This window comes from Squalius cephalus (genome assembly GCF_949319135.1).
Source record: "Squalius cephalus genome assembly, chromosome: 14".
NCBI classification, from domain to species: domain Eukaryota; kingdom Metazoa; phylum Chordata; class Actinopteri; order Cypriniformes; family Leuciscidae; genus Squalius; species Squalius cephalus.
Genome location: NC_137135.1, coordinates 30,291,052 through 30,313,475, shown reverse-complemented (window position 1 = coordinate 30,313,475; position 22,424 = coordinate 30,291,052). Strand labels below are relative to the sequence as shown.

General features: G+C 36.0%; 1 protein-coding gene across 1 annotated transcript; it reads right to left on the bottom strand.

Moving 5' to 3' along the window:
* Nucleotides 1-554: 554 nt before the first annotated feature.
* Nucleotides 555-21,394, bottom strand: b4galt1l (DP-Gal:betaGlcNAc beta 1,4- galactosyltransferase, polypeptide 1, like). Its single transcript, XM_079893587.1, has 6 exons — nucleotides 20,376-21,394; nucleotides 18,406-18,641; nucleotides 11,414-11,601; nucleotides 5,379-5,501; nucleotides 2,822-2,926; nucleotides 555-2,637 (listed from the first exon to the last, which is right to left on the bottom strand). The coding sequence occupies exons 1-6, from the start codon at nucleotides 20,662-20,664 to the stop codon at nucleotides 2,508-2,510; spliced, it is 1,071 nt and encodes a 356-aa protein (XP_079749713.1). The 5' UTR covers nucleotides 20,665-21,394; the 3' UTR covers nucleotides 555-2,507.
* Between the last annotated feature and the right edge of the window lie 1,030 nt (nucleotides 21,395-22,424).

The window sequence follows — 22,424 nt, the reverse complement described above, 5'->3', positions numbered from 1 at the left end:
TCTCTGGCATGTTTGTCCACCAAGACTTGTTTGGCCTGTTTAGGCCTCCAAACAGGTTTCTCTCTCAGGGCAAGGACTGACTTAGTACAAACAGTGTTCCAATTCCCTCTGTGTCCTCAAGAATCCCCCAGGTATAATTTGTCTTGGATGGTTAGACAGAGCAGTTATGGGGATTTCATGTGGAATTGTACGTTGCACACCTGTGATCTTATTTTAGCAAGAACAACCTAGAATTAAACATCCTAATGGCAAGGGATGGCTTTTAACTTCAGATTCACTGTTAGAGTAGTTAAAATAGACTATGTGCAAAAAACCTATGTATAGTGCCTAGTGTTGCATCATGCAAGCAGAAGCAGAAGCCCGTGGATATGCTTTGCCTCATAAAAACAACTGAACATTAACTACAGTGCCAGCTAATGACATTCTCATTGGCTCAAATTCACATCCACCCCACCCTGGGAAAAGCAAAGCATGACCTATTGTTTGAGGACTTCCTGATGACAAGTCTTTTCTTTGGCAGTTAAAAATAATACATCAGCAAAACACAGCAATCTGATGTGTCAACTGATTCAGAATTATGAAAATGTTTATTTTAAAGATCCATTCATCACTTTTATGTTACTAACAAGAGGAATAAAACATTAGATCTGAGGCCAGATCACATAGGTGGTTAGGCAAGAGTTAACTGTTTTGTGTGCATGGAAATTTGCAATTGCCTATCGGCTCTCTTCTACTGAAAAGGCAATGTTGACTTCCTCTTGCCGAACGTGTCGCGTTACCGTCTTTTATTTGACTTCACACCACAGTAAAGCCACAAGCAGAGTTAAATCAAACACCATTTAATTATTTAATTTCCATAATTCCAAAATTAAGTTAATTGTTCACTGCATTACACTTAAGTAAGAGGAACATAGGCATACAAAATGGAAAACATAAAAGTTGTGTTGGAAAAGCAGAAAAAAAAGTCAAACAATAAATTTAAAAAAGAAAAAGAAAGTTGATTATGTGCTGGCCCTTAAACAAAGACCATTGTCTAAACAGATTTAAACCTCACTTTAACGGACCAAAGCGGGGAAAAAAGCCAAAGATTTTTGTGCCAAAGCATTTGGTTTGAGAGACAGCATTAGCCGCTAATCCCTCCTGCTTGCAAGTGCTGTGCCGAGTGGAGAGGTAGTTTTCTTCCCTGGTGCAAAGGAGTTTTTATAAGGCATGGGAGAGTTTTTAAGCTGGAAAGAAAAACTATAGGTCTTTCGGGGTGCTCGGCGTGGAGGAAAATCTTTTGGCTGTGCAACTTACACATTCTGTACATTTTGTATGGGCTGTTAGTCGCCATCTTGAAAAGCACTTGAGCAAACAGCTGATATACATTCATTTGCTCCGTCTGCATTTCATCCCCTGACAGAGTTGAAAGGCATTTTTGGTTTCCACAATGACAGGTTTTAAAACAAAACACCATTTTCTTTGTTTTAAAGAAGAATTTAAGAGCAGACCAGCACATATAAGAGAGGAAAAAAAAAATATACAAGTATCAACAGGTCAGTTCAGCAAAGTTCTCAATGGCTTCATGTTTTCATTACAGTAGAGAGCTTGAATATTCTTGTGCCCTTAATAACCAGCATAGATCTGAGAAAATCACAATGCAATAAAAAGGACTAAAAACAACGAAAGGGAACAAAACAAAACTGAAAGGTTGACCTGATAGTGCTGCATTTGATTTGATAGAATTGCAACCAAAAATCCAAATACAGCAAAGATAATGCACCAAACAGAAGGGAGGAATCTAATCTCTTTTAAGATGCACTCGTATCACTTTGGTGCTCCAGCAAACATGATAATGGTCCAACAATTCGGGCCAATACATTCAGACATCTCATCCCTAACAAAGAGAGAAGTCATTTTAAAGGCTCTGTAAAATACAAATAAAGATGCAATTCGTAATAAAAGTAAACAAAAGGTGACAGCCCAAAAATGCCGGTTTGCTGGTATATGATTATAAAATATCTACAGCCCTTGATTGATTATCCCAGATTTTTTTTGCATTGCTTAGCTTGCTGACTATCCTTTAAATATTCACTTTCGAACACGCAAACTAAATAATCCCATACACAGCAACTCACATTCGTTGTCCTACCATAAGGACATTTTCAATTCAGATCACTTTAATATGCTGCTTCCATCAAATGGCTCAAAATATAGGCTTTTTCCTCAGCAGAAGTATCTGAGACAGAACAAGGATGGCCCGTCGCCTCTTGAGGGCAACATGAAACCCTTGTGTCTCTCCTTTAGCAGCCGAACAGTTCCGATACACTGGGCAAAAGGAGTCCGGACCCCTGTGTTCACCATCGCATGTGCAAAGATGGCAAAACAAAAAGTTCTTACACGTCTTTTTAAAAATATATAATCCACTTTGAAAATTGTCCAGTTGATTTTATATAATCAAGGCACATTTGGTTTTGACAGCCAGAGCTGCGGTTTCACTCAGTTTTGAGTTGGTCTCTATGCCGGAGTTATGGTTTTCCCACATCCACTGTGATTTTGGTGAATAGCTGGTCTTTCTCAGTCTGAACAACTGTGTATGTTAGTGAATTGATCCCATCTATAGCCATAGTTTCCCTTGTGTGAGCTATTCGGTCAAACCTGTAACGGGAAATGACATGATTAACATTCCACAGTGCAGGAGGGCATTAAGTAGTTGTTTAAGTGGCCTCTATTTGCACAGTCTTGTTAACCATTTAACAAAGCAGTCACTCAACTGCAATGCATTTCAAAGCACTTAAGGTTTTACAGAACGTTGTCAGAAAGCTGTAATATGTTTAGGTACCTCTGTGGATTGGGGTCGTTTTGTTTGTCTCGTTCATGACGGATCATTCTACACCTCCCAATGAGTGCATCGGGCCTTGATATAGACATCCCTTTGGAGGTAACCCTGTGAAAACATGCAGTGCTGTTCAGTTAATTTGATTAAACACTCTTGAATGCATGTGTAGAGAATAAACATCCATAATTATCTAGTTCATGTCATAACAGTTCAGAGACATTAGCCGCTTTTCCACTGTCGGGCCAAACCGTTCTCGTTGCTTAAAGGGAGAGTTCACCCAAAATTGAAAATTCAGTCATCATTTAGTCACCCTCAAGTTTTTCCAAACCTGTATGAATTTCTTTCATCTGTTGAACACAAAAGAAGATATTTTAAAGAATGTCAGAAACCAAACAGTTAATGAAACCCATGACTTCCATAGTATTCTTTTTTTTTTTTTTTCATACTATGGAAGGCAAAGAGGTCCATCAACTGTTTGGTTGATCTTCAAAATATCTTCATTGTATGGACAAAAACACAAGCATTTTTTTTTGTTTTGGGTGAACTATCACTAACAATGGCAAACAGTTTCAAAGATACTGATATTTATTTACTCATTCATGTAGATACGAGCTGAACTTGCGTCCTCAACAAACCACACAACTTATGTCTGTAGCACAAACAGTGGGACATTTTTTGGGAGTATTTGTTTAAATTTTTAAGGAGAGAGTTTAGTTCAGACTGGACTATCACCTAGTACTCTTTTGCATTTGAAATTTAAAAGCTGTTTCCTGCTCTGCAAGTATTTTTCTGAACGTTTCCTGAACATTCAAGGCTGTAGCTGAGCAGCTGACAAATGCAGGTGTTCATGAGGGTGAAGTTCATCTAATTCAGTGTAACTCTCCACTATCCTTTGAATAACAGCGTCGAAAGGCCCTCAAAAATAAAAAAGTACACATGATAAGATAGCTGTGGGAAAGTATTCTTGTGACGTGCAAATAAGACGTTAAACAGGTTTTGTCTTCCGTCTGCACCCTGATAAGCCGATGATAAGGGTTTTTATCTGCCCCTTCCTGCTTGTGGCAGAAATATTACAACCAGGAACAGAACCACATTTCTGTTACACTAGTATTCAAATGTTTGGCGTCGGTAGATTTTTTTTTTTTTGGTAACACTTTATTTGACTTATTTACTTATGTTACATGTATTTACCATAGTAATGACAGTAAATTATGCATAATTACATGCAACTAACCCTCAAACAAACCCTAATCTTAACCCTAACCCTATAGTAAGTACATGTTGTTAATCAATATTACTCCATACGTAAATATAGAATTACACTGTAACAAGGACACCTTAAAATAAAGTGTAACCATTTAAAAAAAGTAGTAATCTCTTTGGCTCACAAAGGCTGCATTTATTTAAAAATACAGAAAAAACAGCAATATTTTGACATTTCTATTTTAGCTTTCCATTTTTATATATTTTAAAATGTAATTTATTCTTGTGATGGCAAAGCTGAATTTTCAGCATCATTACTCCAGTCTTAAGTGTCACATGATCCTCAAAAAATATTTCTTAATATTTCATCAATGTTCAAAACAGGTGTTCTGCATAATATTTTTTGTGGAAACCATTATAAATATTTTCCAGGATCCTTTATAGAAAGTTCAAAAGAGCAGCATTTATTTGAAAAATCTATATATTTTTTGCAACAATGTAAAAGTCTTTACGGTCACTTTAAATCAATTGAATGCATCACTGCTGAAAAAAAAGTATTAATTTCTATAAAAACAAAACAAAAAACAAACCACAAACCCCAAACGTTTGAATTGTAGTGTGTACTCTGTATCACATGCTTGAGCTTTTTGACTGTGCAATGCCATGCTTACAGCACAGCCACAGGATGTGTGAGGCTCAGAATGGAACATTCAGATGAACGTACGCTTCCGTTTTTTGCTGGATCAGAGGTTTCCTTGGTTAAATCGCACTAGAATGCAGACATGAGCTCGGCTCTAGGACGAAACCATTAAAGTGTGTTTTTTAATAGAAAGGGGCGTTCACACTAAACTTCACACTCCATTCACTTTCATCTATACGCATTGGAACGTGGGTGTACGCCAACGCAAGCAAAGACGTTTCACATTTTACATTTTTAAATGTTTTTCTCTCCCTCCAAACTTGTTTGCTCTTTTTTTTTTTTCGTTTTTTGATGAACAATGATGTTTGATGTTGCTTACATCCAAACAAGTGAAAAGATTACTTAAACTTTGGTCTGTTCATTGCGTAAAACTATCGTATGACTTCCAAATACAAGTCAAATGAACTACTTTTATGGGGCTTTTACAGTGCTTGTATGTTGTTGTATGGTATAAATTCAGAGCGCAAATTCCAAGTATGAGACACCATACTTGGCTACACATCACATCACTTAAATCTGTGAAGATTCTCTAAAAAACTCATTTTTTGTGTGTGTGTTCCAATCAGCAAATGGGTTTGGAACAGGATGAGGGGTGAGTAAAAAAAAGACAGAACTGTCATAATTGGGTGAAATATTCCTTTAGAAGGGTTCTCGAACCTGTTAAATATGTCGTCGTCCTCCCCTCCCCAGCCCCAGTAGTTGTTTGGGAAGCCGTTGATCTTCAGAAACTGTTCTTTGCTCAGTGATGACACGCCACCAAAGTACTGCGTGTATGGCAACCTGTTGGAGACGGACAGAGAGAGAGAGAGACAGAAACTATGAGGAACAGTTGCGTGTTGTGTGGCAGTTGTTAGGTCAGGTGCAGAAGAAGTGCAGCACACAGCTTGGTGTTTCTCTGCAGGGAAATGACAGTGCAGTAATGAGAACTGGCAGGGGGCCGAACTTGAGCCCGAAAGCAACTGCTGCCTCTGTGCTTTCCTGTAAGCCAGTTGCTCTTGTAAATTATCAGGAGGTGTCACTCCTGATAACCCACACGCGGGATGGTCGACATAGTGATGATAACCATAGCAATAGTTTTGTGTCAAGAACTGCAGTTTACACGGATGGTGTGAGATACTTTTGACCAAACTAAAGGCACCAGAGATGTATTGTCTATCATTATATCTGAACAGAGCTCTGGAAATTATACTTTTGAAATTCCCTGATATTTTAAGAAATAAAATGTAATTATTCATCAATTTATTAATATTATATTATAAAAAATTATGAGTAGTTGACATTACATTTTCGGTTTAAGCATTATCTTGTGTTACATACATAATACAACAAAATGTAAACAAAATTTAACTTTTAAAAATGGATTCGTTACACAGCATGGCCATTTCAAATGAACTAGGCTAAAATAGGAAAAAAAATAATTATTATACTATAATACATTATGTAAGGGATAATGTATAGAGAGGCGGTCGTTATAGCGAATAACAACCCCGACAGGCTGAACAGGACCCCGACGCGAAGCGGAGGGGTCTTGAATCAGCCTGAAGGGGTTGTTATTCGCTATAAAGACCGCCTCTCTATACATTATCCCGCTTATTACATGGCTACCTACAAAATAAATAAATAATTTGCCACGAATTATTGATTTAAAAAGGAGTTTATTGATTTAAAAACGATTGTATTGCTTCCGCCAAAGAAAATAGTCCGTTCCGCGTCCATAGCAACGCGCTGTTTTTCATGGCAACGGTCTGTTATACTTCGCAGCGGTCTGTTATCAAGAAATAACAGACCGCATTCTACATTGGAATTCAGCCAAGCCATGTAATACATTTTAATAAGGATTTATTTTGTATTATTTTATAGAGATCACACTCAAAAAGAGACATTTCTATTCAAATAAATACTTTAAATCTGAGCATAAGTAGAATAATTATATTGACTACTGAAATGTTGACTTTAAGGACTGAAATTTCCTGATACTTCAATGAGAGATTATATAATCTTAACATTGAAATAAAATCAACTTACAAGTAACAACAGCTAATCTACAGATGAATCCATTTTGGTGTTGCCGTTAATCTAGAACCAAACAATTTTTGAGTCTGACTTGTCTCTGAATTTGAATGAAATTGTTATCCTATAATTACAGTAATTTCGACGTGACTTGGACACAGCAGTAGATCACCCCATCCCTTCGACCACACACACCCACACTGCTTTCCAAAAATATTAGCAAACCTGATTGTCACCACAAGACAACCACTTGAAGATTCAACTGGGAGTTGAAACTAATAACACCAGAATGGATTAATGTACAGCTTTGCTGCTAATATCTATTGTAAATCACTATATCAAGTCACATATTCTTTTGCAAAATACTAAAGAGCATCAGCAAACACTGGCTATGATAAAATGGAATATCAAACAGAAATGTGCAATATAAGCACCTTTAAAGAAATTTTCAAATAAGAAAATTCTGTCATTACTTTATTAATCTTGTGACTTTTAAATCCGCATGAAAAAAGTAAAATCATAAAAGTAGCCTGCATGATTTGCGAGCTATATAACAGTCTATGCATAATCTATTTGTTAGATTTCGATTTAAAGTCGTAATTCACTGGAATAAAACAACAACAACTGATGTGCCCTGGCTATTAGCTATTGACTTGGAATAAATGGAGTGCATTTAAAGGTCCCATTGCATGGATTATTTTAGAATGTTTCCTGGGGTGCCCTTATAATGTTAGTATGTTTTTTAGATCAAAGGTGTTATAATTTAGAAATAAAAGGCATATTTCCTAGCCTGATTTTAGCCTCTGATTTGAACGCTCTGTTTGAAGGGGCGTGTCTGCTGTGAGACTTCAGTGTAAACGCCCACTGCTGTGATTGGCTGACATGCTTGCATATGAAATATCTAGCATTACATGTGGAACTCTCTCGAAAACTTTTACTATTACAGCTATTATACGTTTTTACTATTACAGCTATCGAGATTAACAAATCGTGAGAAGTTTTTTAAGTATTTAGATCTATTCCCATCACATAAAGTTGCAGTGATGAGCATTGAGCAGATGACAGCCTGTTGATCGCGTGAATGAAGATCTTATCATTACAACTCAGTTTCTGCACTCTCACTAATGATTTCACCAATGCAAACATGAGGTAAGTACAGTAAGAGCTTTGTTGTGCAGTGTAACAGCATCATTGATTTCATAACGAGTTTTGGCAAGTGTCCAGATAAACTCACGCTGTGTGATTGACAGCTTGGGCGATTGGAAAGGGATTGTTCTTTGATCGCTTTCTGTATATATATTAATCACAGTTTAAGTAAGATTATTTTCATCCTACTAAGAGAAACGACGTGAAGTTGATCGTTTAGTCACTGGCTTGATTTACTGATGCATAAACAGTATTGAATGACTTTGAGAGAAAGATTATCTGTCTGAACTTGAACAATTACACATCAGAAATTCACATAACCCACTGGTTCTTCAGAGGCTCGGATGAAGGAACTAAAAAAATACTTTTGTGTTCATTTGTACATCCAAACACTGAGCAACTGCCATGCTTCGCTCGTTTGCAAGCCATGGTGTCTCTCGAGGAAAAACCAATATCGCGCTCGCGCAGCTCATTTTCTCATGGGCGGGCCAAATTCTTTTTGCGAGCAAAGAAGAGAAAGGGGAAGTAACCTTTATATTTCTAGATTCGCCCGTCTGAGCTTTCATTTTCTCAAAAATACCCAGGGCTTGGTTTACACCCATCAAAACGTCTAGCCACTGGGGGACCATATGCAAACTAGAGAAACTCATATTAAGGATAAAAAACCTCATAAAGTGAAATTTTCATGCAATGGGACCTTTAAATACATTCAAAGTTAAACAAGACAATTATGGAGGAAAGTATGCAAAAACATACTTTTTTTTTGGCCAAATGTCGATCCAATATCATAAATGGCCTTCATTATGATTTGGTTGCTGTTTTGCATACAAGATTGGCTCTACATAAAGGTGTCTCTGTTTGAAATAAATGAGTAAACACTATCCTACACCAGGGTCCTGGCCCGCTCTTGTCTGACGTTCTTCCGCACGATAACTCTTGAAAATTACAAATTACATCCAGATGCTTTTGAAGTTCTGTGTGAGAAGAAAGCTGCCCTGCTTCTGCGGCCCATGCTAACAGTGGTGAACGTTGTAAAGACTTTATAAAGGACTGCTGGCATCCGTTACAAAAGAGCTACCCAATTGTTTCAGTGTGTGGAAGTTTAAAACCTAACCTTTATCATATATTTCTTCATTACAGACAAAAGGACACACGTGAACGCACACACGCCTTCACATACATCATACTCATATTACACAAAGCTTGTGCTGGAGGTCAGTGGTACAAGCTGCTCCAATGAGCTACAGTTTCCCTTTAGACAGAGAGTTGAGCTCCCAATGGGCTCTAATCTGAATCATGTGTGACGTCGCTAGAATTTTCCCAACCAAACGCTGCTACTTTATCATTTATCTGACGGTTTTATCTAAAGTGACTCGTTTATTACAGGTCAAATCCTGCTGGAATAAATGGGGGTTAAAGGATATTCTGGATTAAATATGACCAGGTTAAATCAACAGCATCTGTTGCCTGCTGTGGATTACCAACAAAAATAAAGTTGACTAGTCCCTCAGTAACTATTAATAAATAAAAAAAACATTTACAGTAATTTAACCCAGAATATTATTTTAAGGTCACAGTGGTGATAGACCAAAATTAATGATAATATAAAATAGATTGTTTTGACTACTGGACTATGTTTAAGACTACAGATATCTTAGACTTACAAAAAGTACTGTGGTGGTACCATGGTACATACAGATGTTATTTGATATATTCCATGGTAGTGAATGTACTAAATTCATATACAATAGTATTTAGAAGATCTTATATCAGTTGAGTTGTTTCATATCACTGTGACTGTCTATCCACAACTGTTCAAATGTTTGGGATTTAACATTTGGGATCAAATGTTTTAGTAAAGATAAATATTAATATTGTGAAATAGTATTACTATTAAAAATAATTGTTTTCTATTCGAATATATTTTAAAATGTAATTTATTTCTATGATCAAAGCTGAAGCCAGTCTTCAGTGTCACATGATCCTTCAGAAATCATTCTAATATGCTGATTTGCTGCTCAAAGTACGTTTCTCATTATTATCAATGATGAAAACAGTTTTCTGCTATTTTTGTGGAAACCGTGATATATATTTTTTTCCAGAATCCTTTAATGAATAGAACGTTCAAAAGAACAGCATTTATTTGAAATACAGTTCATAAAATGTAAAACATATCTTTTGTCGCATTATAAATGTCTTTACTGTCACTTTAATCAGTCAATTTAATGCACCCTTGCTGAATATGAGAAATAATTTCTAAGAAGAAATGTAACCAATTTAAACTAAATGAAATTAAATATATTTTACAAAAATGATTATATGTTAAAATTACCACGTCTTATTATTATATTTTAAGCCTATTATTTTTAGCCAGTTTTCATTTATACTTATGCGTCGTTGTCCGCGTCAACATGCAATTACACACGCAGACCATTAGTAGGCAGTGTTAATAAATAATAAATAAATGTATTATTTAATAACAGGTTATTAATCTTTATTATTTAATCTTTGTTTTCACTAGTTATGTCGCAAGCGGAAATGTGTACGAGGAAATGCGATGCTATAGCAGATTTTTTTTTACCTGAGGGAGGGGTTCTAGCAGACCAATCACAGCACTTGCGGTCCGTGTAGAATTGACGCGTTGTTACATTTTTGGAGAGATGCACGTCAGGCTACGCCATGGGCTACACATGCTACACACAGCCTATGGCATAGGTTCGATGGAGAGGTATAATACAAATAAGCCTTAAGTGCGCTTTCAGACCTGTAGATCGTTTGCTTTGTTCCAAAACAGGGACTTAATTTGATACAACGTAGGATTTTCTTCTTGATTCGGTTCACTTTCACAAGGCAACATTTCAAAGAATATACATTTTTCTTATGCAAGTCACATGTGAGTAAAACTGTCCTCTTATTGGTCAGAGTTTCCTCTACGTCATCCATCAAGATGGATTGACAAGTTCGCTCCGTGATTCATCTTAAGAAGGCAATAATCACGAGAAGTGCCAGTAATACAAAGGTCCAGTCATCATTCAAGATAGCACAAGCTAGATCAGGGACAGATATTCCCGCTCATGACCTTTAATTCATTGAAAGTCTTTGGGATGTGCTGCAGTAAACTTTACAGAGTGCTTGACTCTTGCATTATCAATACAATATCTTGACCAAAAATTAATACACACTCTCGCTGATCAATGTTTAAATGTGAATAAAAGCCTAAATTATATCTGTTCATCATATAAAGTGATCGAGTCTCTTCAGAAAATTTGGACTAAACTGCTCAGTTTTAAGAACTTCTTTCTCATTTTGACCAGTTTGGGACATGTCCTGCTCTGCATTTTCACATTACTCCATGTTTCTCCATGATTATGCTCAACATGTAAACTGTCCCAGTCCCTGCCATGCAAATATGTACACCACAGCCGACATGCATTTGTAATCCAAATAAATTTGAATACATACTGACACATTCTGGGGGCTGAATATACACCATTTAGCCATGGCATAAGACAACAGTCAACAAAAAACAGAAATACCTGAAGCCAAACTTGTCCATAGACACAGACAGATGCCTGGGTTGATTATAGCACTTGTAGAAGTTGCGGTCATCCATTGGAATGAGGTCAACGTCGCTGAAGACAAAACAATCATAGTCATACTCCTTCAGAGCCTCCGCATATCCAATGTTGAGGAGCTTGGCGCGATTGAACGTCTCCTCACCCGCCTGATGATACAAGGATACAAAGAGAGGATGAGGCCAAGCTGCAAAATTCATATTTAAAGTATGATGCACCGATACCAGTATCGGGCCCGATACTGATCTCATGTACTCGTACTCGTAAAAATGCTCCGATACCAACAACCGATACCAGGCAGCGTGTAAACGGTTCATGTGTCCTGACAAGGAAACACTGACAACAGAGTATAATGAGGATAAAAAAAAGAAGGCTGTCTATGAAGTAAATGTATCTTATTAGTGGAATATTAAACGAAATATAGAAACGCCTATATAGCTGTGGTGCACGAGCTGATAAGATTAAAAAAAAAAAAAAAAAAAAATCAAATGAATTGTATGTGCCTTGGATAAATAATGCTTTTTCATGAAAGGAATAAAAAGAGAAATGAAAAAATGAAAAAATAAGAGGAAAACACGCAGTGGATTGAAATTGATGAAAATACTGTAAATAATTGAGCGTGCAGCGGCACAGATGTGCGAGCTGGTCGAGCGCATCCCTTTTTCACAGTCAGAGGAAAGTTTGTAGTTAAGCAAATTCAAAATACTAAATTGAATTGTATTTCACGTCTTGAGCTTGTACGGACGAATTCACACAAGTTTATGTAAAAACGCCCGTCTTGGCGAGTATCCCAGTAAACAAAGTCGGCTATATCTCAAGTAAACGTAGACCGTATATTCAAATGGGGTCCGTGCGTTCGGTCTTAAAGGGGCAGCAGTTTAATAAACCTGCTGCTGTGTTCAAACAAAGGACAAATAAATTACTCACTGAATAATAATATGCAATATTATATAGAATATGCAATGTTTTTTCACATTTGATTACTTTCACATTTCTGTACCTGTTAGATCTACCCGAAAAACTCTAAAAACACTGTTTATTTCATTTGTAGCCTTTCTTTGTTCTATTGTATTTATTTGTGCTATATATGTGTAATTTGATTATTTGTTCTTATTTTATTACTGACTGCTTACTTGTCTTTAATAATGTTTTAAATTCACATTAATTAGGCTGGTAGTTTTTGTATCAAAATTGGAATAAAGAATTGATATTTCACTGGTGTCTAAACATTTGTACCACTGACCCAATCCTCAGCACTGAGCCCTTCTGGAGCTGCTCTAAATACGTGATGTGCTATTAAATTAAAGATAAAATATGACAGAGCAATAGAATGAACAGTGAAAGTAACAGAAGCTCATACAATGCATTTTAGCAGGCTTAATTAAGCATGAAAATAACTGAAGGAAATATATATTTGATGAACAAATTAAGCCAACTAATATGATTTATATTCTTTTGGTTTATCTTGTAAACATTAAAAAATTAGAAATGCAGTGAAAATACAGGTATCGGTTTTCGGTATCGGTATCGACGAGTACCAAAAATGGGAGTATCGGACTCGAAAAAGTGGTATTGGTGCATCCCTAATTTAATGCAAATTAAATCACATTTGAGGGAGTGGTGGAAGAAACGTCATACAATGTTTATAAAACACTCTTTGCTAGAGTAGGTGTGTCTGTTTAAACTGATAAAATCAGTACTTATTTGCTTGGTATGGTTAAGGTGTTAGGAGACAAATTAAACTACTGGCAAACACAAGCTTTTCAAGCATATATTTCTTTCTCTAAGTGAACTTTCCAGTAGTGCAATGTCGTTGTTGTTTTTCGTTATTTGATCTGTACTTGTCTGATTAAGCCGATATTGAATGCAAATCATTTCTGGGAAAATTATTTATAGTATACTTATGCAGGTTTTGAAAGTTATTCATTATTTAAAAGTAGTTTTAAAAAATATATATTTTCTACAGTAAATTAAATACATGCTGTTTAAAAAATAAAGTGCAACATTAATGATTTAAAATTCCATTATTAAACAACATAACAAGTACTGTAAAACTTTATGTAAATTTACAGTAAAACAGTGGCAGCTGGGTTGCTAGCCACTGTATTCTTTACAGGACTACAACTGTAAGCATTTAAAGTATAGTACTGTTATTACCAAATACAGTATCCTGCTGTAATATGTATTTTACAGTATTACACTGTCTACAGCAATTCATTGCATTTATACAGGGGAATACTGTAATTCCTGGTTTTCAAACTACTTATATTACATTTGTCATTCAGTAAATAAAAATGTCATACTTTTGTTATGTTATTTGTTATGGCAAAGGAAATGGGAGTCTTAAAAGTTTTAAAACCTTTATTTTTTTAAGCTGAAATGTCAATATTTAAAAACATTTAAAGTGCAGTTAGTTATCAATGAACAATACTGCTCTTTTTTGCACAATGTTGCCAGTCTTGGAAGTCACAATCCCATTCTTGGTTCTTGATCCATGTTCAGGGTTGATGTCAAAGTGCCTAAAAGCCAGAAAAGCAAAGAAAAATAGAAAAAACATTATATATATATATATATATATATATATACACACACACATATATATAGACGACCTGGTGACGTTAATTGTGAAATTAAGCACACCACTTACGTTAACACTGGATCTGCATCAGATGATTCAGCCTGAAATGACAAAAAACAATCGCCAACAGTTACTAACCGTTTCCAAGGCATGTTGTAAGAATAATGCATGTTAATTTTTGCCGTGAAAGATCAATGTTATTCCGTGAAAGCGTTGAGAACAGAGTAAACCGTATGCCCAGGACAAAACAAAAGTGCAAATAAAATGCGTAAAATTGGTCAAACCAATCATGAAAAAAGCAGACACGAGACCGAAAAGCTCCAGAAAAGATTGACTTACCATATACACAGACGAACAATCGTTTATCCTTCTTCTCACGCTCCGCTTTCCACTTATCCTCGACACAGGCACAAATGTTTTGATTATTCTGGCGCAAAATTAGTGATGAGAAGTCGACTCCAAAAAAAGTTGATTCCTCGACTCTTAATAGCCCTAGTGTCGGAGTCAGGGCCGGTTCTAGACATTTAGGCCCTAGGGAAAATTTATGTTGGAGGCCCCTAGTGCCACACCCCTCCTAATAAACAGCAGCACTTCAAACAAACATTCCTATGCTTTTTGTTTATACAACATGTTATTAAAATTTAGAATAGTAGACATAAAAAACGTATCGCATTGGGAGAAAATCAATAAAATAAAGAAAATCAATCCCATAAATCAATGCCTCTACAGTATGATACCGTATTACGAATAAAAAACCGGCTGAAAACAGAAAACTGCTGTATATTTACAGATATTTAGTAAAAGATACAGTATGATACCGTTTTAAGAAAATACATTATAATACTGTTAGAAGCTACCTGTAAATTTACAGTAAAGTTTTACAGTAATATTGGTATATTATATTGCTATATAACTAAATAAAACGGTTAGTTCTACTGGGTAAAACGTTTTATTAGATTAACATTTATAGCCTTTGTGTGGAAGATTACATGAATTTCACATAATTCCTATTCCCATGTAGGCTAATCATAGTTTCAGCCAAAACATCCTAGTTATTGTCACCACAATAAAACTAATGTGGTATTTGCCACTGCTGCTATTTAAAAAATATATATATAAAATAAAATAAACAAAAAGACAATGATTTTGAAAACTTCTAAGAACTGTGGTTGTAGAAGATCATATTAATTATACAAATTAATTTTTACAAACTATGATTACCATGATGCATTTTTGTAAAGAACATCCTGAAGAGTCCAAAAGATGACTTTTCGCTGGCTTTGGGCCTTCTACTCATGATTAATGGATGCGATCCCTGTCTAGAGTCCACCTTTTCTTCATCTGAAGAGCATCAAGGCAGCACTTGAGCTCGTGGAATGAAATTTAATGACGGTGGAGCCTCAGGGGTGCAGCGCTATCTGTTAACCTCCTGTGCACCCAACAGAGAGTAGCCATCTTCTCTTTTATAACACACAGGAAACTCAAACGAGCTGCCCTGAACGAACTGAGGTGTGCTTGTTCTAGTGGAGAAGAAGACATCCATGATTGATTTAGAAGATGTGGCCTGTGCATTCAGAGCGAGACTCCGCTTTAAAGAACCAGATTGTCCTATTCTACGGCCATCTTTTCAGTCAACATAATGTAGTGTTCTCATATGTCAACACCCAGATCTGATTGTCCGCTTGTAATGCGTCACTGGAGGATTCATTCCCATTTTAGGGATTTCCCAAATAAAAAAAAAATAGTAGACTTAAAAAAGAAGGATTAAGACTCGAGGAACCAGAACACAAAGAACTGAAAGTGACGAAGAGTGCCATTGTTCTTATAGAATAGATGGATAGGAGAGACAGGACAGACAAGACAAACAGGACAGGTCAGCAGGGCCTGCTTTACAGCAAAGAAAATAAACACAGGCTAATCAATTAAATGAAAAATTCCGTACTTAATTACTCTTTCTTTTTCATTCAATAATTTGGTTTTATGTTCGACAGAAAAACTAGCAGCATAATGGTTTGCGAGTCATTTTTGGATGAATATTAACTTTTCATCAGTAAATAAACAGATAAAGAAAAAATAAATTTTAAAAAGTCACCAGTCTTCCAAAAGAATGAGATAATGTGATCAAATTACTCTTTCGCAATACAAAGCATTGCTATTTTTGGCACAGAACTGGCATCCATGGCAAATGAGGAAATTAAAAGAGTGAAAACAAGGATGAAATGAAAACGACAAAGAGAAAACAGATAATCAAGAAGCCAACATTACCATTCGTCAGACGCAGCCAGTGAAGCGTAGTGTGTTTGGCCAGAGAAAGAGCAAGCAGACGTCTCACCTTTTCCTGAGTGCAAGGGCCTCTGACGTGCATAAAAAGGTTTTGGTTTGAAGAGGAACAAGGGAAGGAATGTAGTATAGGAGGGTGAAAAAGAAATGCAAGGTGCAGAGAAAAGAAAGGGGTGGCAAACAGAGCAAGAGAATAATTAGAAAGAACAATCACATAACACTTGAGAAAACACTCTGACAGGTCCAAGACCTTCTTGGCGAGCACATTAGGATGCTTTTAGTGAAACCCGCACAGAAGACACACATTACTCTTTTCATTTACTTGGAACATTCCCATGGAACATAGCTGGCTGTTTGAAATGGATTCAATGAAGACATCTGTTGCCTGTGAGTCCCAAATAAAAGAGACAAGAACCGAAGCACTCGGTCTCACCTATTTCCAGTCTGTAATGTCATGGGCATTTACTAAAATGATGACAAAAGGCAGTTCAACTTTTTTTTTTTTTTAAAGGACGCTCAACCTCAAACAGCAGCGGTCTCTACCACAGTCTGGGAAACTACTGTGTAATTTACCTTGGTTTAGCATTTATTAGCTGTACTTTCTGAAGAATTCCCGAACTCAAGGACGCAACCAGATATTTAAGATTATGGTGATCAAATGTAAATGATTGAGTCCATAAAAAAAAACACCATCCAATAAATATTCACTAATCTGAATACTGGGAGCTTCTGTTCTACTCTTTCACATAAAGTTTGGCACTGTGTATTGCGAAAATGGCTTCCGATGTTCCTCATTTCGTTGCTTTGGATAAAAGCCTCTGCTAAAATGCTAAATATAAGTGTACATGGCATGCCTCCCTCAATGTAAGGATATCAAAAGTAGGGCTGCCCCCTAACAGTCGACCAAAAATTGGTCAACCAAATTTTTCTTAGTCAGTTTCTCATAAAAAATAAAAAAAAATAATAAAAAAAAGAGGAATTGAAAAAGTCAAACAATCTGTGACGGACAGATCATTAACATGGCTGGTGCATGTGGTAAGTATGTCAGGCAGAGAATCCAAATGCTCACCTATTATTAATCAACCTCAAACATGGTTTTGCTAAAAATGTACATTTAAATATTTCATTTACAAAATGTAAAGAAAATAACAGATTTTTTTTTTTTTTTACAAACAAGCGTTCAGCTGGATATTAGTTTTTTCCTGTGGTCAAGACCTATGCAAAAATGTAAAATCTACAAAATCAACACACAAAAGCGCACAGCGGGGTCTTGCTGTTAAAATCGTTTTTACAACATAATACTCTGAGCTACATTTCTCTAACTGGCCAATGAGAGACAAATGAGGACTTTGAGAAAAGAGCTCACTTAGCAAAACACATGCCAAACTTCATGCCCCGGCACGCCTGTGTAACAAAGAGTTTACATTCCAGAATTTACAAAAGGGAGTAGACAATGTAATTTAAAGGAGTGAGTGATGTTAAACAGAGCTTTTACGAGGAACTCATCATTACTGGTAACAAACAGAGCAAAGTGTTGGTGTGTTCAACAGCAGGTCTTATGTTCCAAGATACAGTTTACTTTCACAGTGACAAGAGGATTTAAATAAAGTCAAGCGGCAGTTGATGTTTGCCTTGCTTTATCTAAGCCATCATTTCCAATCAAATGACATTTACAAACAAAGCTCTTGAATGTTATGCATCTTCTTTAAAAAGCAATGGGTGTAGCCACTTGCATCCGATCAGACATAAAAACCTACACTCTAAAGATTATAAGAGTATGTTTTAAAAGAAAATACTATTTTAGTTGTTCTTCTTCAAAATCTTACATTTATTCAATGTATTACTTGCCGTTTCTTCGTCAGCATTTGTGAAATGTGCAGGCAATTTCTAAGTGAAAATAGTTTCAAAGGAAATCCTACACCAGTCTTTTTTTTTTTCCCAGTGTATTTCTACAAACGAGCACCGGTATTTAACTTCTGACTCAATGATACCATCAGACTGTACCACAGGCCTTTGAACCCTTGTGTGCTTGCAGATAAAGCATTTGTAGGAGCTAACAGGTCAAAGATTTTATTGCACTGGTTGAAAGACAAACCTGATTGATGACGTAGACGCCGTAGTCCAGTTGCTGACGCTGTAGGATGGGGTGCAGATAATACAGCCAGTACTTCAGGTGCTCGTCACGGTTCCTGAAAGGGATGATCATTGCCACCTTCTGCTGGGCGATGCAGTCTGTGGGTTTAAACCGCCCGCCGGGCTGCAACACAGGGTTCTCTGACCTAATGAGGTCTAGGGTGACCGGGTCAGAGAACTCAACCCGGAGTGGACCCACTAGAAGAGCCGAGACACAAATTACATGCTTTATTATGGAGACTAAATAAATCTCACTTTCTTAAATCTCAATTTTTCTGTCATCATTTACTCACCCTCAAGTTGTTATATAAATATCCACAAAAGAAGATATTTTGAAGAATGTAGCCATTGACTTCCATTGTATTTTTTTCCCTACGATGGAAGTCAATGGCAACCGTGAACTGTCTTGTTACCAACATTCTTCAAAATATCTTCTTTTGTGTTCAACAGAAGAAATAATCAACATAGAACAACATGAGGGTGAGTAAATAATGACAGAATTGTCATTTTTGAGAATGACTTCAACCATTACAAACCAACCAAGCACTATTGTGTCTTAAAGTAAACCATGTCACCTTAGAGAACTCATTCTTACTCACACACTATGGTGGTATCAGATTACATTATCATACTACTGTTGCTACAAGCGGCAGCAGTGTCAATGTTGTCTGACAAAAGAGAAAGATAGCCAGCCAGGACAAAATAACAGACACAATTTTTCCATTACGACACTGAGCTTCAGGGAAGCCGATTCATCAGCACCAGTAGATAATGTGAAAACTACCAAGTGACACTTATGCAAGATAAGAAATTGCTGTATTGTCAAAAAAAATTAAACAAAGAGGGGTAAATGTTAACATCCAGAGACTCGACAGCTGTAAAAACATGCTTTTGTTTTTGGAATCTGGATTGAGGGAAGACAAAGTGACAGGTCACATCATTTATAACAAACACAAGTTTCTCAGAAATACTAAAATGTGTTGATTAATAATAGACAAGGACAATTGTAAGTGGATTCTGGTTAAAAAGAGAGAGAGAGAGAGAGAGAGAGAGAGAGAGAGAGAGAGAGAGAGAGAGAGAGAGAGAGAGAGACACTTTTATTTAAAAACAACCGATCTAAACCAGCCAATAGCACAGAATGAGAAATCTGTCCAGAACATGCCTTGTGTATTTAAACCCAAAATACAATGAAAATTGTATATTGGAAATTAAGCCTGCTTTAAACTTGTATTTGTCATGAAAACAGCCTCATGATACAAAAACAATGAATGTTCCTTTAAATAGGCTTAATTTTCAAATGTCTTGAAGACTCACTCAACTAAACAAAAGAAACAATGCTAACATCAACTAGTATTACATATATTTTTAACTTATTAATAATTAAATGTGCATTACAATAGTTAGAAATGGCATTCTGGTGAAAAGTTAGGAATCATTAAGATTTTTTTTATATGTTTTAAAGAAGCCCCTTATGCTTGAGGATTCATTGATGAATAGAAAGTTCAATAGAACAGCGTTTATTTTAATTAGTAATGTTTTGTAACATAATGAATAGACATTTTTGTTCATTTTATAGCATCCTTGTGAATAAATCTATCTAGTTTTTTTATCTGACATTTTGAATGCTAGTGTATAACTTTCAAATGTAGTGGAATCATGGTTTCCACAAAAATATTAAGCAACAAAAGTTGATGAGAAATATTTTTTAAGCAGCAAATCAGCATATAAGAATGATTTCTGAAGGATCATGTGACACTGAAGACTGGAGTAATGATGCTGAAAATCATTGTCATCAGTTTTTATTGAGGATGTATATTCTAATTTTCTAAATAAACAATAGCATATTATATATATATATATATATATATATATATATATATTTTTTTTTTTTTTTTTTTTTTTTAAATATAGATCTTTGAAACAGCTACTCACCCAAGCGAGGTGGATTGTCAGGGCATGTTTCCAGCTTTCTTTCAGTTTCTGTGATATTCGTAACAGATGGCAGAGGCACACTGTTCGGTCTGATCTCCTCGGTAGTGACTTTCTGTTCGGTCAGTTTCCTGTGGAACTGAGGAGTTTGCTGATTTTGTACGAAGGCTTGCCTTGAATCTGAATTTCTCATATAATATATGAGAGTTACAGAGATGTGAAGGAAACACAGCACAACCACCAGAGAGCAAGTCCTGTGCAAAAGACTGAAATTCACAACTGCATCCGGCATTGTAGAAATCCTGGATATGCTTTCGAATATATATTTTAAAAAGAAAAGGAAAAAAAAAGCTATTTACAATCTAACCCAGTCACTTCCTATATATTTCCCACTTCCTGGGATTTTTGAGGAACATATCATTATATATATACAAAGTCACAAGTTAAACCCCCTATCACATGCTGTTTTAATTATTCAAAAATAAAATACAATGTAGTATAATATTTATTTAAACAAACGTTTCAACCGATTCCACCCAATCTTAAATAATTCAACAGCTTAGCTCAGTTCTCAGCTACTAACACGCGACCCACTACATTTGGCTTATTTCCTTGAATTAAAACGTCAACGTTATGACAAGTAAAACTACTACAAAACCGAAACTTGAACTTCAGTCCCGATCATGGTTGACGTTTAAACGTGTATGAACGCAAAAAAGATAAGTCCGTTATAAAGTTTGTAGGAGTCACTTGACTTGACGGCACCATAGACTGTGGACGGCACGAAGACAGAAGTAAAACTCCAGATAAAGTTAAACGTCAGCCGACGGCATCTTCTTAAAAACCCACAAAATCTCCAGATCCCCAATGTTTTACATGGTAAATCTCCGTGCCAGAGCAATCCGCGGTAATGATATCGCAAGGGAGATGGCGAAAAGTTTCCGGACAGATTCCAAGTCAGTCCGTGAAGTAACGCGTCGCGTAGAGCTTTTATTAGATCGGTTGATATGCGATCTGTAGAGACTCTGCTGGCGGATTTGTCGTTGATTATGACTTGTAGATCAGCGGAAGAGCTAGTTGCGTCATCAAATGAAGCCAGCTACAGCGGATGGAACTTCGGCTTCAAAATAAAAGCATGCCCTGAAGCGGTTCAATTTAAAATGTTTTGCTTATCGCATTTAATTCCATTTCATTCCCAGCATATTTATTTTGCTCCTTGGACAGCCCAGTAAAATGCTTTATTTGTGAAACCAGTAGGAAATACACCACTAGGAGTCGAAATTTACCAAATTTGGTAGCCTAGTTGTATTTGTATCAGCACTTATTTGCATGCTTTTGGTCACTGGCATAATTTTTCAGAGAGGCAAACTCAACAGTTCTGGTCATGTGACTATTTACACCAGCCATGAAAAAGCAAAAGTAAAATTAAACGTTCACAAACTCAAAAGCACACAAATCCCCAGTGGGAATAAATTGGTAATAAAACAAATTAATGGTGATGACCAATATGATTGGTCACTCGTGTGTGAGACACTTTCTTTCTTTCTTTCTTTCTTTCTTTCTTTCTTTCTTTCAGAATGGTAAGCGTTTCTCACGTAGATGTTCAGCGCAGCCTTGTGGTCTAAAAGGAATATAACACCATAAATGTGAAATACAACGGCATGAGCTTTCATACAGTTTTCCCCGATTGCTAAGTAACAAACTATAACGGATTAATTTGTCACAATTTCCAAACTATTCATTTCATTTTATCAAAACATATATAGGCCTATCATAGTTCTCAAAACGTTTCACACATTTCACCTGTTTTTACTCATATTCCAATTTTCTTATAATTTCTGCAAAAATTCTACACAAAAATGCCATCATTTTATACTTGTTTAACCATGTTCTCATTCAGTTCGCATGTTCGCATAATAACCTAAAATTAATTCAAGTGTCACAATGTGGACGATCCATGAGTAGGCCTAAAGATTACAGTTACAGCTTACATACTAAAAGTGGTAAAAAAAAGTGGTTTTTTTTACATTAGACACATCATGCAAAACTAGC

What these genes read in the sequence shown, in the direction of transcription:
- b4galt1l (XM_079893587.1), bottom strand. Translation starts at nt 20,664, where the DNA reads ATGCCGGATGCAGTTGTGAATTTCAGTCTTTTGCACAGGACTTGCTCT. An exon ending in ATGGACAAGTTTGGCTTCAG is followed by an intron (nt 5,502 to 11,413) that starts GTATTTCTGTTT and finishes CGTCTCCAACAG; the next exon opens with GTTGCCATACACGCAGTACT. An exon ending in AACGACCCCAATCCACAGAG is followed by an intron (nt 2,638 to 2,821) that starts GTACCTAAACAT and finishes TTCCCGTTACAG; the next exon opens with GTTTGACCGAATAGCTCACA.